The sequence below is a fragment of the Habropoda laboriosa genome, unplaced genomic scaffold (genome assembly GCF_001263275.1).
Source record: "Habropoda laboriosa isolate 0110345459 unplaced genomic scaffold, ASM126327v1 scaffold597, whole genome shotgun sequence".
Taxonomy (NCBI): domain Eukaryota; kingdom Metazoa; phylum Arthropoda; class Insecta; order Hymenoptera; family Apidae; genus Habropoda; species Habropoda laboriosa.
In genome coordinates this window covers 327,195-339,183 of record NW_017100768.1, presented here as the reverse complement: position 1 = coordinate 339,183, position 11,989 = coordinate 327,195, and the positions used below count along the sequence as shown (strand labels likewise).

General features: G+C 46.7%; 1 protein-coding gene across 1 annotated transcript in view; it reads right to left on the bottom strand.

Annotated features, from left to right (window-relative positions):
• Window positions 1-209: 209 nt before the first annotated feature.
• LOC108577215 (serine/threonine-protein kinase tricorner) overlaps window positions 210-11,989 on the bottom strand; it is a 34,249-nt gene continuing 22,469 nt past the window's right edge. The window contains exons 3-11 of the mRNA XM_017940347.1: window positions 2,690-2,766; window positions 2,183-2,416; window positions 1,861-2,068; window positions 1,630-1,747; window positions 1,392-1,531; window positions 1,115-1,315; window positions 877-1,029; window positions 635-793; window positions 210-528 (exon numbers count right to left, since the gene is read on the bottom strand). Of these exons, the coding sequence (XP_017795836.1) occupies window positions 413-528; window positions 635-793; window positions 877-1,029; window positions 1,115-1,315; window positions 1,392-1,531; window positions 1,630-1,747; window positions 1,861-2,068; window positions 2,183-2,416; window positions 2,690-2,766 (1,406 nt within the window). The 3' untranslated portion in view covers window positions 210-412. The remainder of the gene's footprint in view (window positions 529-634; window positions 794-876; window positions 1,030-1,114; window positions 1,316-1,391; window positions 1,532-1,629; window positions 1,748-1,860; window positions 2,069-2,182; window positions 2,417-2,689; window positions 2,767-11,989) is intronic.

The window sequence follows — 11,989 nt, the reverse complement described above, 5'->3', positions numbered from 1 at the left end:
ATAAATTTCCACACCTGTTCGCCTTCGGAATCATTATCACTCTGTTCTTTTTTTTACACCTTCTTAATCGCCTTTGTTCCTCGTTTGTTCACACTTTTATCTCTTGCCCTTTCACCTCATTCCTTCCATCCTTCCTTCCTCTCTTCTCTTGCTCTTCTTCACCCCTCTTTGTTGCTCCGTGTGATAACGCATACGTAGGTATGTATGTCGTGCTCATCCCGTCACGTATATACATTGTAAAAACGACTTGCTGCCGATGATTGACTGGACCGTGTTCAGAGGATGAAACGAATCAGCCATCTATCCGCGATGCCGTGGATGACAACGGAGGGTACGGGTGATGTACCAAGGCCGGAATTCCAGTTGCGTCAGACTGCTGACTGGTCGAGACCGAGCAAGAAATAGAGTGTTGCTATTTCTTGGTCGGCGTGCCTCGCTGCGTCAAACCTTCGAATCGTTTGAACGTGTAATTAATGAACACCCAGTCCTTGTATATTACCTCTCCGTCTTGAGGCATCGGCGCAGATGCTGTAATCGACGAGAAAAAATACGTTACATCGTTACCACGATTACACCACCGGACGATTCTCTCCTCGTGTATCTCTCCGGTTCAAGTAGATTTTGACATACTCACGTATTTCTAATTTCACGTCTGGGAATTCGTCGAAATTGGAAGTATCGTCGATGGAACGCACCTCGACTGGAATCGCGGCCGGCCTCTCTCTGATGTGCTCCCAGTCGACGCCGCGGAAAAACGGAGCTAGCTTCAGCTCTTCGATACCTCTTTGCGCACCTACGACGACCACACGTTTCACTAAATCGTATCTGAGTAGTTCTATCGAGAAATTTCATCAACCTGATAGTAGGAATATTAACCTAATCTTCTATCAGCTTCGCAACAAAATCTGATGATGGTGTCTTTAGCTTCTTCGCTAATGGGAACTTCCGGTGGAAAAACCAAGGTCTCCCTCCAATTCATCACTTTCCTGTAAGTTTCTTGGGGATTCTCGCTACAGAATGGAGGATAGCCTGTGTGAAACGGTAGACAACCGAGCTGTTAGTAACTTTCCACGAGAAAGTGTGTAGAAACGAAGACGAAGATAACACACAGTACCTATAAGCATTTCGTACATGATGACACCCAAAGACCAGCAATCGCAAGCGGGCCCGTAACCAGTTTGTAAAAATACTTCCGGAGCTATATAATCAGGTGTTCCTACTGTGCTGTAAGCTAACGCTCTCCTGTTTCTTTTCCAGCTCTCGGCTCTCCTTTTACTATCCATCGCTCCGCCACTTCCGCTTCCACAGGACGTCACTGGAAAGAGCGATTAAACGTTAGTTCGCAATGGTAACAACGGGCCAATAATACGAAGAATTAACCAAGTGCTTACTGAAATCTGAAGGCTTCGCTTGACTGAGATCTCTGTAGAAATCGGTTCTATGAGATTTCTTCAAACCTGTACACAGCCCAAAGTCGGAGAGCTTTATGTGACCTCGTGCATCCAGTAACAGGTTGTCCGGTTTGATATCTCTAAAGACAAATGATGAAATCGGTATATTTGGATGTATCGTTTTTGCTTCTGTATCGTTAGGTTGGTCTACGCTTGCACGTTACCGTCTGCAATTTACCTATGAATAAATCCTAGCTTATGAATGGAGTCGATTGCTAACGCTGTCTCGGAAATATAAAATTGCGTGCACTCCTCGGAAAGCGTGTCTTTCTTCATCAACAATGTCATCATGTCACCTGTAACGATGGAGCAGTAACGAAGGAAGCCGATTTAAGGAGGCTCTGCTCTGTACGTTTTTCTACTACGATAATAAGTTTCGGCTAGAGTGTATATAGAAAGGTGAGCTTACCGCCTGGAAGAAACTCCATTATTAAATATAGATTTATAGGATCTTGAAAGCTATAGTACATTTTTACGACCCATTGATGATCCGCTTCTACCAACACGTCTCTTTCGGCCCTGACGTGCGCCACTTGTTCCTTTTCCAGCATGTCGGCTTTTCTAAGAATCTTCATCGCGTACACGTGACCGGTGTCTTTCTTCTGCACGAGTCTTACCTTTTCGGTAGAAGAATAACAAGGATAATAGCAAGGAGATCAATCTCTTTGGTTAGCAATCGGATCAGCGAAGCTGAGGTTGACGTGAAAAAAAAAAAAAATTGCAAGACTTACCTCACCGAAGGCTCCTCTGCCGATTACTTTCAGAGGCTCGAAGTCTTCGACACCGAGTCGGGATCGCTTCAAGCGAAGAAACTCGGTTTCTTTCTGGGCATGCTGCAACCGTTTCTCCTGCTTCTGTTGCTCCGACAGCCCTTCGTCTTTCAACGATTCCTCCAATTTCGCGAGCCTCTGCTTCCGCTCGATATGCTGGGCTATTAGATTACTGTAGTAATTCTCCAACGTTACCTAAAGTCCATAAAACGTAAACCTCAGCAAACTAAACAGATTACCCGTCTTGCGCATATATACCGTGGAAACTACGTTAGGTAATTTCTCCCTTTTTCAACAACTCCCGATGAAAACAACTAACGCTGTCGCGCCTACCACGTGTGTATTTTCGTTCGTACAGTCTTGCAAACAAATTCGACTATACGCGAAAGGGATAGACGACGATAGATAGATAGATAGATAGATAGATAGATAGAGAGAAAGAGAGAGAGAGAGAGAGAGAGAGCTCACCTTGGCCTTTGTAGCCTTGTCCAATGTATGGCCGCTGAAACGGATCGTGCTCTCTGTGGCCGCCATCTCCAACACCCCTGTAATACATGCAAAAGGAGGTCACCGAGTGTCGCACACCAGTCTCCAGAAGCGAGGTCTCGTGCCGTGACAATGACACAGATCCTTCCGCGTTGAAATCCCTCGATCTAATTAAAAACGCGACGCGAAGGGCCAAACTTTCTCAATCTACTCGAAGAAGAAATATTCACCGACGCCGTATCGCTCGAAGAGGTTCGTCGGAGAACGTCGAAGGAAGTAAGCTAGAAGCAGTGGTCTCGAGCGTGGTGTTGCGCCTCGAAAACAGTTCTACTAGTAGCCTTGGAGTTTATTAAATAATGGCCGCGGTGAATGATCGCGGTACGTTCAGCCGTGGCAGTGTCTTTGCGTACAGGATGCGCGGAATCGAGTTTCTTTCGGATTCGTCTAGATAAAGTATGTATCGAGTAAAGTGTCTGGCGCCACTTTCCGCACCGAGTTACTTACCACGCAAGATCTATCGCGAAATCAACGTTACTATTCCTCTCTTTCCTATTCAAATGGTTTCTCTCGCGGAAGAGCAAGAAGCAGGTAGCTCTTCTCTTTTTTTCCTTTTTCTGAAACGAGCGTCGCTGTACGGCGACTGGTAATCGCGATTCTTTCCGCGAACGCGTCGCCGCTCGGTTTATTCCGGGCATGCACGGACATGCGCGGACATGCACGGGCACGGGGGCACGAATCGAAAAAGTCCGCGTATGGCTCGAGTACGCTCGTCCTCAAGGTATATTTCGCGATCCGATCCTCGCGGAACTAGGGACTAGGTACAATGACGTCACGCGCTGATTACATTACGGACTGCAAGGCCGCATTAAACTATTCTAGAAGCCGTACTTTGCGCGTCTCTTGCGTTCAGTGTGCAAATAAAAGGGTAATACAAGACACGCGAATATTACGATACGTGCTCGACACGGTTCCCGCCTTTCTATCCTGCCTTTTGCAACGAACCCCGTGCCCTTCGGCCGCGCAGCTCCCTTGCTACCGATATCTCTACTAGCATTGAGAAACATTTAGAAATCTACACTGCGACTACGCTCCAGGGATTTATTCCAAGCCCTCGACAGAGAGAAATTTTGTGGACGAAGGCGGCGTTTGATGTCGAGGATACGAATCACCGGTGCTCTTTCTACCGTTCGTCGTACGGCTTCTCTTCGACACCGATTACGTAAAATGCGTTCGCATCGCGAGCTCGACGAACGTGTGCCTTCCGTGTAACCGCACACGCTATTATCTTCGTCACACTATTATGTTCGTTACGTGAAACGGCAGTCCTCTTCGTTCTTTTCTTTTACCACGCGAAATCGAAAAGGGAGGAAGCGACGGTATCGTGGCGATTAAACGCAGCTGCAGGATCAAAAGCGGCAAAGGTAGAACGATAAGCGATGCGCACGCCATGAAATTATGCAATAGCTTGGCTGCTCGCAGCCGAAGCGCTGACATTTCATAAACCTTCGGGTTAATACGCCTTCGCAGACGGCTTTCTGTCTCGATCGCTCCGCGGAATACGATTTATGAATTGCAATTTGCTAAAAGTCTGAGTAAACGTTGATATTCGTCGATGCTAATAAGGTGCCGTATGACGAGTCGCGTACCGGCGTAAAATAAGAGTAGCAATAGTGCAGCAGCGTCGTTGAACTTCAGCTAGAAATCGGGTGAAAGTGAAAACGTCGATCGCATCGTGCTACAGTGACCTCTCCGTATCGTATACGAAACGGCAAATAGAACGGTTCTTACGCGTCCTTTTATTCGTCTTTTTTCAAGGCCTATTCCGCGTGAGTTGTCGTTGTCGGTCGGTAAGGCAGCGTGTTAAGCATCGAGCGTCGATCGAAGCAATCGTGACACATAAGCGACGCATGGTAAACTAGCAACAAATATCGCGCGATACCGAGCAAAAATGACGCGTCAGCCGCACCTACGCCGCGTTACGATCGTATCGCTCGGTTCTCGCCCTCGGATACACGCGTACACGTATCCAAGAAATATTTTCTTCTCCTTCCCCCTTTCCCAACTTGTTTCGCGTTACACGTTCCCTTTTACAGGGAAAATCTGGAAACAGGCGCACGAATGCGACGCGTTGGAGCAACTTCGAGTACTGCTACGAGCCGTCTGCCGCATTACCATAAGTGGATCACCATCGATGAAAATTTCGAGATCTCTCTATGCCCCCCTCTCACCTGAAGCTCAACGTCGCCCAATCTGCGCGAGTTCCCCATTTTAGCTGTCCTTCGACGAAACTTGGAGCGAAGGAAAGTAGGAACTTTGGTAGGAATTCTCTATAGACTGGACACGTATCGCGCGTTACGCGAGCGCGCCAACTATCGAGAGTATGAGTCACTTATTTAGCCGCGTAGGCGTTTTCGAAATAATTTCGGTAGATCGGGCGAGAGCCTTTCTCTAGCCGAAATGCTAGACGCGGCAGGCACGCACGATTCTTTTCTACGTGATCGACGCGCATGACGCGCATGATCCGCATTTTCAAACGCGTCACGTTTTCGCGCGACGGTGAACGGACGGGTAATGGCTGCTGCCACGGCCATAAGAATTCCGCGTAGACGTTCCGAGGAACGTCGTGCTTGCTTGCGATTACCGATCGATTATTCCCGTTTCAGAGGGACCCTTTTTCATTCTTTGATTATTTTACAGTATCGTACGCGATATTTCGAGACGAGAAGAGGTCAAATTTCTTTGGAATATCCTTCGGGGATGTCGACAATTTCCAAAGAAATGCTTTACAGGGCTGTCGAGTAAATTCCTGTATTCAGGCTGAAGGTCGTGCCATTGAATACGAACTTTAAGAAGGCAAATATCGCAGGTACTACCGAAACCACTTCCTGGTATTAAAACGAAAGGGTAGGTTTTTTTATAGGGAACTGGGAACTGTATCGATCGATCCAAACACTTTTCGATTTTATTCCCCAATCGACGATAAGAATGTTCAAAAGATGAAGTATTATTATTGTTGTCGGCTGGCTACGACAGCCTCGGAGGACCAAAGGAATTTTCTCGAGCAACGGCAGAGTTGTCGCGGATCTGAAAGGCAGCGCCTAAATTTATCTCGAGGATACACGCGGCGACTGCCGGGTGCAACATCGATCGATACCTAAGCCAGTAAATTCGAGAATATTTCGTCGAAATGTTTCTACTTTTAGCGCGATTGAAAATTCAATCGATACCTCGCTCTTTCCGGCCAACGTTCGCAGATAGAACCGGGATGTCGTGTAATTTTAGTTACAATTGTAGGTGAACGACTCGGGACGAGTTTACGTAAGCACAGGGAAAAGCATCCGGGGATAACATTTTCTTCCGTCGATTCTTCCTGCTTGTAGATCGAACGGCGCCAACACAATCGCTCGTGCCGTTGTAAAGCAAACTAACAGCGGAGGAAAAGTGGATTTTCACTGGGAACTTTCATTCGAGCAGCGTATCTCAGGGTCAAGTACGGCTTTCCTTTGCGAATCGATATGGAAGAACGAGCGAGTACTTTTTTCGGAACGAGCCAAATGAGACCTATACATCTGATTCGGACGTGTTTCGAGTGTTTCGCTGGAAAATATTTCGAAATAAAACCTAAGATATCGGTTTTCAAACTCCCCTCCGTTAACGTGACTCCGCCGGAGATGATCGCAGAAACCATAAATGACGTCGCGGACGGTCACTTCCCGCTAATTAACAATTAGACGATACGTGGTCGCAAACAGCCACGCGGATAAATTTTAATGGTCCGTGTATTGATTTTCTCGGGTAGCGCTGAACGAGAATCCATGGTATAGTGTGTAGCGGAATAAAACAAACGGTACATTCACCTACAAAGCCGAACGGCCATACGATTTTCTGAGAAGAGACCCTTCCTGTGCCTCGTTTCTCGACTCTGCCTCCTTTCAACCGCGTGTCGATTAGAGCCAACGACGTTTATTTTCGTCATACCGAACAAATGTAGCGGTGGAAAAAAAGAAAAAGGAAAAAGGAAAAACATTACGCTGATCCACTTTCTTGACACGGCCGATATGCTTGCTCGATCGGAATCGAGAGGTCAACGTAGCTTTAGGAACCGTTCCTCTCCTTCTCGCACACATTTTCCTAGACGTCTGTCCTACAGCTATCGACGAACGTCGAAATCTCTGTCGAAATAACGGCTGTTACACAATCGCGAAACTTTTCCTGGATCTGTGTATCATTAGCTGTTTGAAATACTTGTTGCACAATGTAGACACCGCCGTGCATACGAAAGGTAAAGCTCGGTGTTCCTATCGAAAGTTGGAAAAATGATAGAGGGCATGGCATTCGTGATAAAAGGAAATATCGAATTTTGCTAGAGAAAAATGTGCAAGAATAAGAATCGAACGAGCATATAGTGCAGCGATACTTTTGAAAATAGAAACAGCAAGGAAGACACGTTGGAACAAAGAAAGAAATTACTTTGGAAAGTGGGGCAAGTTCGAAACGCGTATTTAGGCTGGCGCGTTTTTTGCAATTCGAGACGGCACTTTATAGGCGACCGGTTCTAGTCCACCGTATTAGCCCAATAGTCTTCGCTTTTTACATCCTCCTCGACTCGCCACATTATTCCCCGTCATTTACCGATTTTCGACCCAGAGGAGAATCAACATCCGTGATCGATCGGGATCCGATTGGACCAAAACGGTCCTGCTGCGGGCGTATACGTTTCGTTACACTAGCTATGAAATACATTTTTACGGGCCACGTATAAGAATATAAACTTTGTACACGAAAGAAGCTTCCAATGTCGCACGATAGCATTGTCAGCGAGGTTATGTAATTATAAACAGTACGACCGAAAGAGTATTTCCAAACACTGAAAACACGACACTATATGCAACACAACTTAATAATTCATCGGTAATTACTTTCCGTTCTATAAATATGTAAACGAGCTTTATTGTTAGAAAGAAGAAAATTACGATCTTTCGAACGTTAGAAGAAAAGGAACGTATCAGCCGATTAGCACCGGGGCTACTTGGTCGAATAATAAATGGCAGAAATGGTGAACAATAACAATGGTGGTGGCGCGTGTATATCTGTGTCACGCGGATAGCCGAGCCTGAGTCATTCGCTCCCGTTCGCCCGCTCGAGAGTTCGTTGCTCATCGTGGCGTTCGAATCGTGCCCCGGTCCCGTGCTCTTTCACCTACTAACGGTTGCTTTACGGTTCTTCGACTCTTGCCAAACGCACCGTTTCACGTCCGCCACCGTTTCACGTACTTGGGCACGTCGAAAACCTAATCGAGCTGCTATTCCTTCTGCCTTTCAGCCATATCTCCTGTAGATAGCAGCTAATTAAAAAGAAAAAAACCTGAATTCGCTCCAATTAGGACCAAAGTCTACGCGAACCATACCTACCCCCTCTGTGAATCATGTTATACACGTTTACACGCGTCCTACACGTTCGCGATATATAATATTCGGACACGGTGTTAAAACGGCGTACCAACCAACACGTTTTCTTTGCTATATTCTTTGCTCATTTTTCCAAAAGTCTCTCGTACACTTTATTCGGATGTAAATGTGAATGAACGCGGAATAAATGGCTACAACGAAGTAAAAGGTATTAGCGTGGAATAGCGAATAAGTTGAGAGTGACTTGTTCGACGGTTACGCGGTGTTTTTCTCAGTTCTCTTTTTTCAATTCCTTCGAAGAGCGCAAAGTTCGCGAGGCAAGTCGTCGTCCGTCGAGAGTTCTCGGAACGTTTGAAAAGACGTAAGAGTGTCAGTCACACTTCTCGACGTCTCTCGTCGTAAGAAAGTTCCAACGTTACGTAAAGGAAAATGTTAGCGTTGGGTTTAAGCGACGCGTATCGCAACGAGGGAGATGGAGCGGGAGCGAGAGAAGGGGAGAGGGAGAGAGGGAGAAGGAGAAAAGAGAAGAAAAGATGCGAGCAATGCGTGGTTGCACGCATTGGTGGTACGCGTCAGAGCGAGACGAATCGAAAAGGAAGCTGAAACGAATGATGTACCTTCCTCGTTATCGTCGTTGAAGCGGTTTTACGCGACTGCGCATCATTCGGCTGGTCTTTGGTCTCTGTCAGCTGCGAATATCGCGTGCTCTCGGTAGTATCCAATTTTAGCGGGACACGCAGCAGACGTTGGAACGGTCGCGAGAACGCATCGGGTAAAAGAACGATGCACTTTCCGTCGTTTTCTCACAGGAATATCCACCACAGGACCGTACGTACGGCTGACCACTGGCAACTGTGTCGCTGGTGCTCGTTGGCGAGCTTCTCGTCATTCGAGAGCTTCTCTCTGTACTCAACGCGAAACGAAACGAAACGAAAGAAAGGAGAGAGCGTGTCGGTTCGAACAACCGTGCGAAACGATCGGAACGAAACGCGTCGCACGAGTGCCAGCCGGCGACTCCCGCTCTCTTTCTCTCGTCTCTTCTCTCGGTGCCTGGTGCGCGCCGAGATCCTACACGGAGAGAGAGAAAGAGAGAGACACTGCAACGGTGGAGCTCGAGACTGAATCACGAAGAGGGGAGAGCAGGACGTCTAGGGGAAGGAGTAGAACGAAAGTGTGCGCGCGACGACGGACGACGACGCGACGCGACGACGTTGCCTCGTCACCTGATCGCGTTTGTCCGCCTGCGCGCTTCTTCGTTTCGTTTCGTTTCGTTTCGTTCCGTTCCGTTTCTTCTCCCTCTCCATCCCTCTTTCTCCCGACCCCTGCATACACGAACCACCCCTCGAGCAGCGCGACCGGTCACGCACCTTCCTTCTTCCAACAGCATCGCGCTCTAGCGTCTATCCTTCTAACGCGTTTATCTATCTATGCGCCCTCCGGTTACCACCACCGCCACCAAGGTGGCCTCTCAGCCTCCACGTTTTCGGTCACGTGGCAGCCTACTCGGTTTGTAGATCACTTCCAAGCACCAGTTTCGAACGAATAACGCGCAGCATTCGGAATATGTTGATAAATAGATACATGGTACCTGCCGTATCCTATTCTACGGAGCAATTTTCGGTGCGAGTAAAAAACGCTTCGTAAAAGGTGACGTGGCAAAGTTAGCGACTAGAATTGCGATTAAAAGTTTTCGTTTGCGAGTGACGTCACGAGAACAGCGTGTGACAACCGGATCCCGACAATCCAATTATCCTTTAGCAGCCTGGTCGATTTTCCGCAGTAAGAACGGCAAATACGTCTATACGCCTAATTCTGTTTTTTTTCGTTCGATTACTGGTAGTTTTGAATTTAAAAGAAAAGTAGCCAAGATAACCGAACCGCACTTTGTCCTTTTTATAATAATAATCTATCAAAGGGTTAATTCATATTCTACCGGGTGTATCCTTTTAGCAGATGGAGAAGCAAAGGTGAGGAAACGAGGGAAAAATGTCCGTTCGATGGAGGTTTCGCAGGCTAGCCGACAAACAGCAGTTTACGAGGAGAAATGCAACGGCACGCCGCTCACGTTGCCCTCTATCTACCATCGTCCACCTCTTCACGTGGGAATATTGATTTCGCCGCGTCAGCTGCTCGCTCGCTCTCGGCTTTGCTTGCCCATTCGTCCACCCTTCGTCCGTCCTCCCTTGTCCGTAGTTTGTTCTCCGTTTGTCCCCGCGTAATTCGTACACTTGTTCTACCACTTTGTACACTCATTTGCGTAGCCTATCTACCGCCTGCCTCTCTCTCGACAAGCGTCACCTGATTATCGCACCGCCGTACACCGTGTTTCTATGTACCGATCGATTATCGACTCTTACAGAAACGCCGATATGTTCTCCTTTTTTTTTATCGTCATTATGTAAGCGCATAGTTTGGAACGAAAAGCGAATTGAAGTTCCACTGAATCCTTTTAAAACACGAATTAACGTAGTTGTTTTCTTTTTTATCGGCAGCTAATAATATCGGCAATTAACTGTGCAGTAGTTATTTTTTTCTACATTGAGGATCCAGAGACGGATCGGTTCGGTTTTCAATCTGCAACACCAAGGACGAATCGGTTTGTAAAGAAAAATAAGGGGTAACGCGCGTATCGTTCCGAGGTCAAGCGTGAGCCACGTCTTACGATCGATTTACTGAAAATGAAGTCTATTCAACGAGGACAATCGTCCAGAACGAAGAATTTACGGGAAGAATAAGCCACCGTTCTTCGAAATCAATTCACGGGAGTAGATCGAGAGTGAAATAATTCGATTATTTACGTAACGGTGCGCGATATCACAGGTCTAAAGCCTATTGCAGATCGTAAATTTATAGATGTCCACCGAAACGAGTGGAATTTATGTGAAAATTTTGGCGATAATTGGTTTCCTTCGACGATTTCTCTTACCATTTAACGGAAGATTAAGATTTCGATATTTGTCACCTATCGTCTATTCTCTTCGGGGGGGGGCTTGCGCGTGTCACGATACTAACCTGAAACAAAAAACGAAGGAACACATGTATTGATTCGTAATTAAATGTAACAGTAAGTAATAAAATATAAGGGATAAGGTCGTTGGTTGTTTTGATAGCGGTAGGATGGAAAGTAGGGGACGGAAGACGCGAAAAGCGAGACCTCGAGTGGGTAGAGAGCGAAAGATGTTTTATTGATCTTTCGAACATCTGATCCGTGGCAAGAGCAAAGGGAAAAGAGAGCGCAGGGTTGACCAAACGAAGGAAGATGGAAGTAGAGACACCACCACCACCATCTTTTGCCCTATTTACTAGCGAACTGCCTGAATAGAAATCGAAAGACTACACATATTTGTTTCGTCGCAAACGATATAATCGTTAAGTCACTTTCAACAACAACAACAACAACAACAACGGTAAAGAGGAGAAATGCGAAAAGCGTATATTTTCATTCAGAAAATGACTAATTTGTTGGAAAGGAAGGATCGCACAGATGAACGAACGGCAGACGTGAAATATAAGATGGCAGATCTCGAGTAGCATAATTTTGGCAACTCTTGCCTACGTAAGTACGTTGGAAAATGAATAGCCGTAGGAACGAAGTAGGTTTAGCAGAAGCTTTTATTTCCGCTTATTAACGCGAAACGCTTTCTTCCGTGTGTATATATATATATATATGTGTGTGAGCGTGTCTGTACGTCTCCGTAGTGGTATTCCTCTCTTCTCTATTCCATATACCTGTGTTGCCACGGTAACAGCCTAGATTCGAGAGGTTGGGAGATGCGGACCTACGGAGGAGACAAAGGGGCAGAGCGCGCGCGCACGCCTACACGCTTCTACATCTACGTGCACGCATACTTTGCGAAATCTGTCGAGAAGAAGA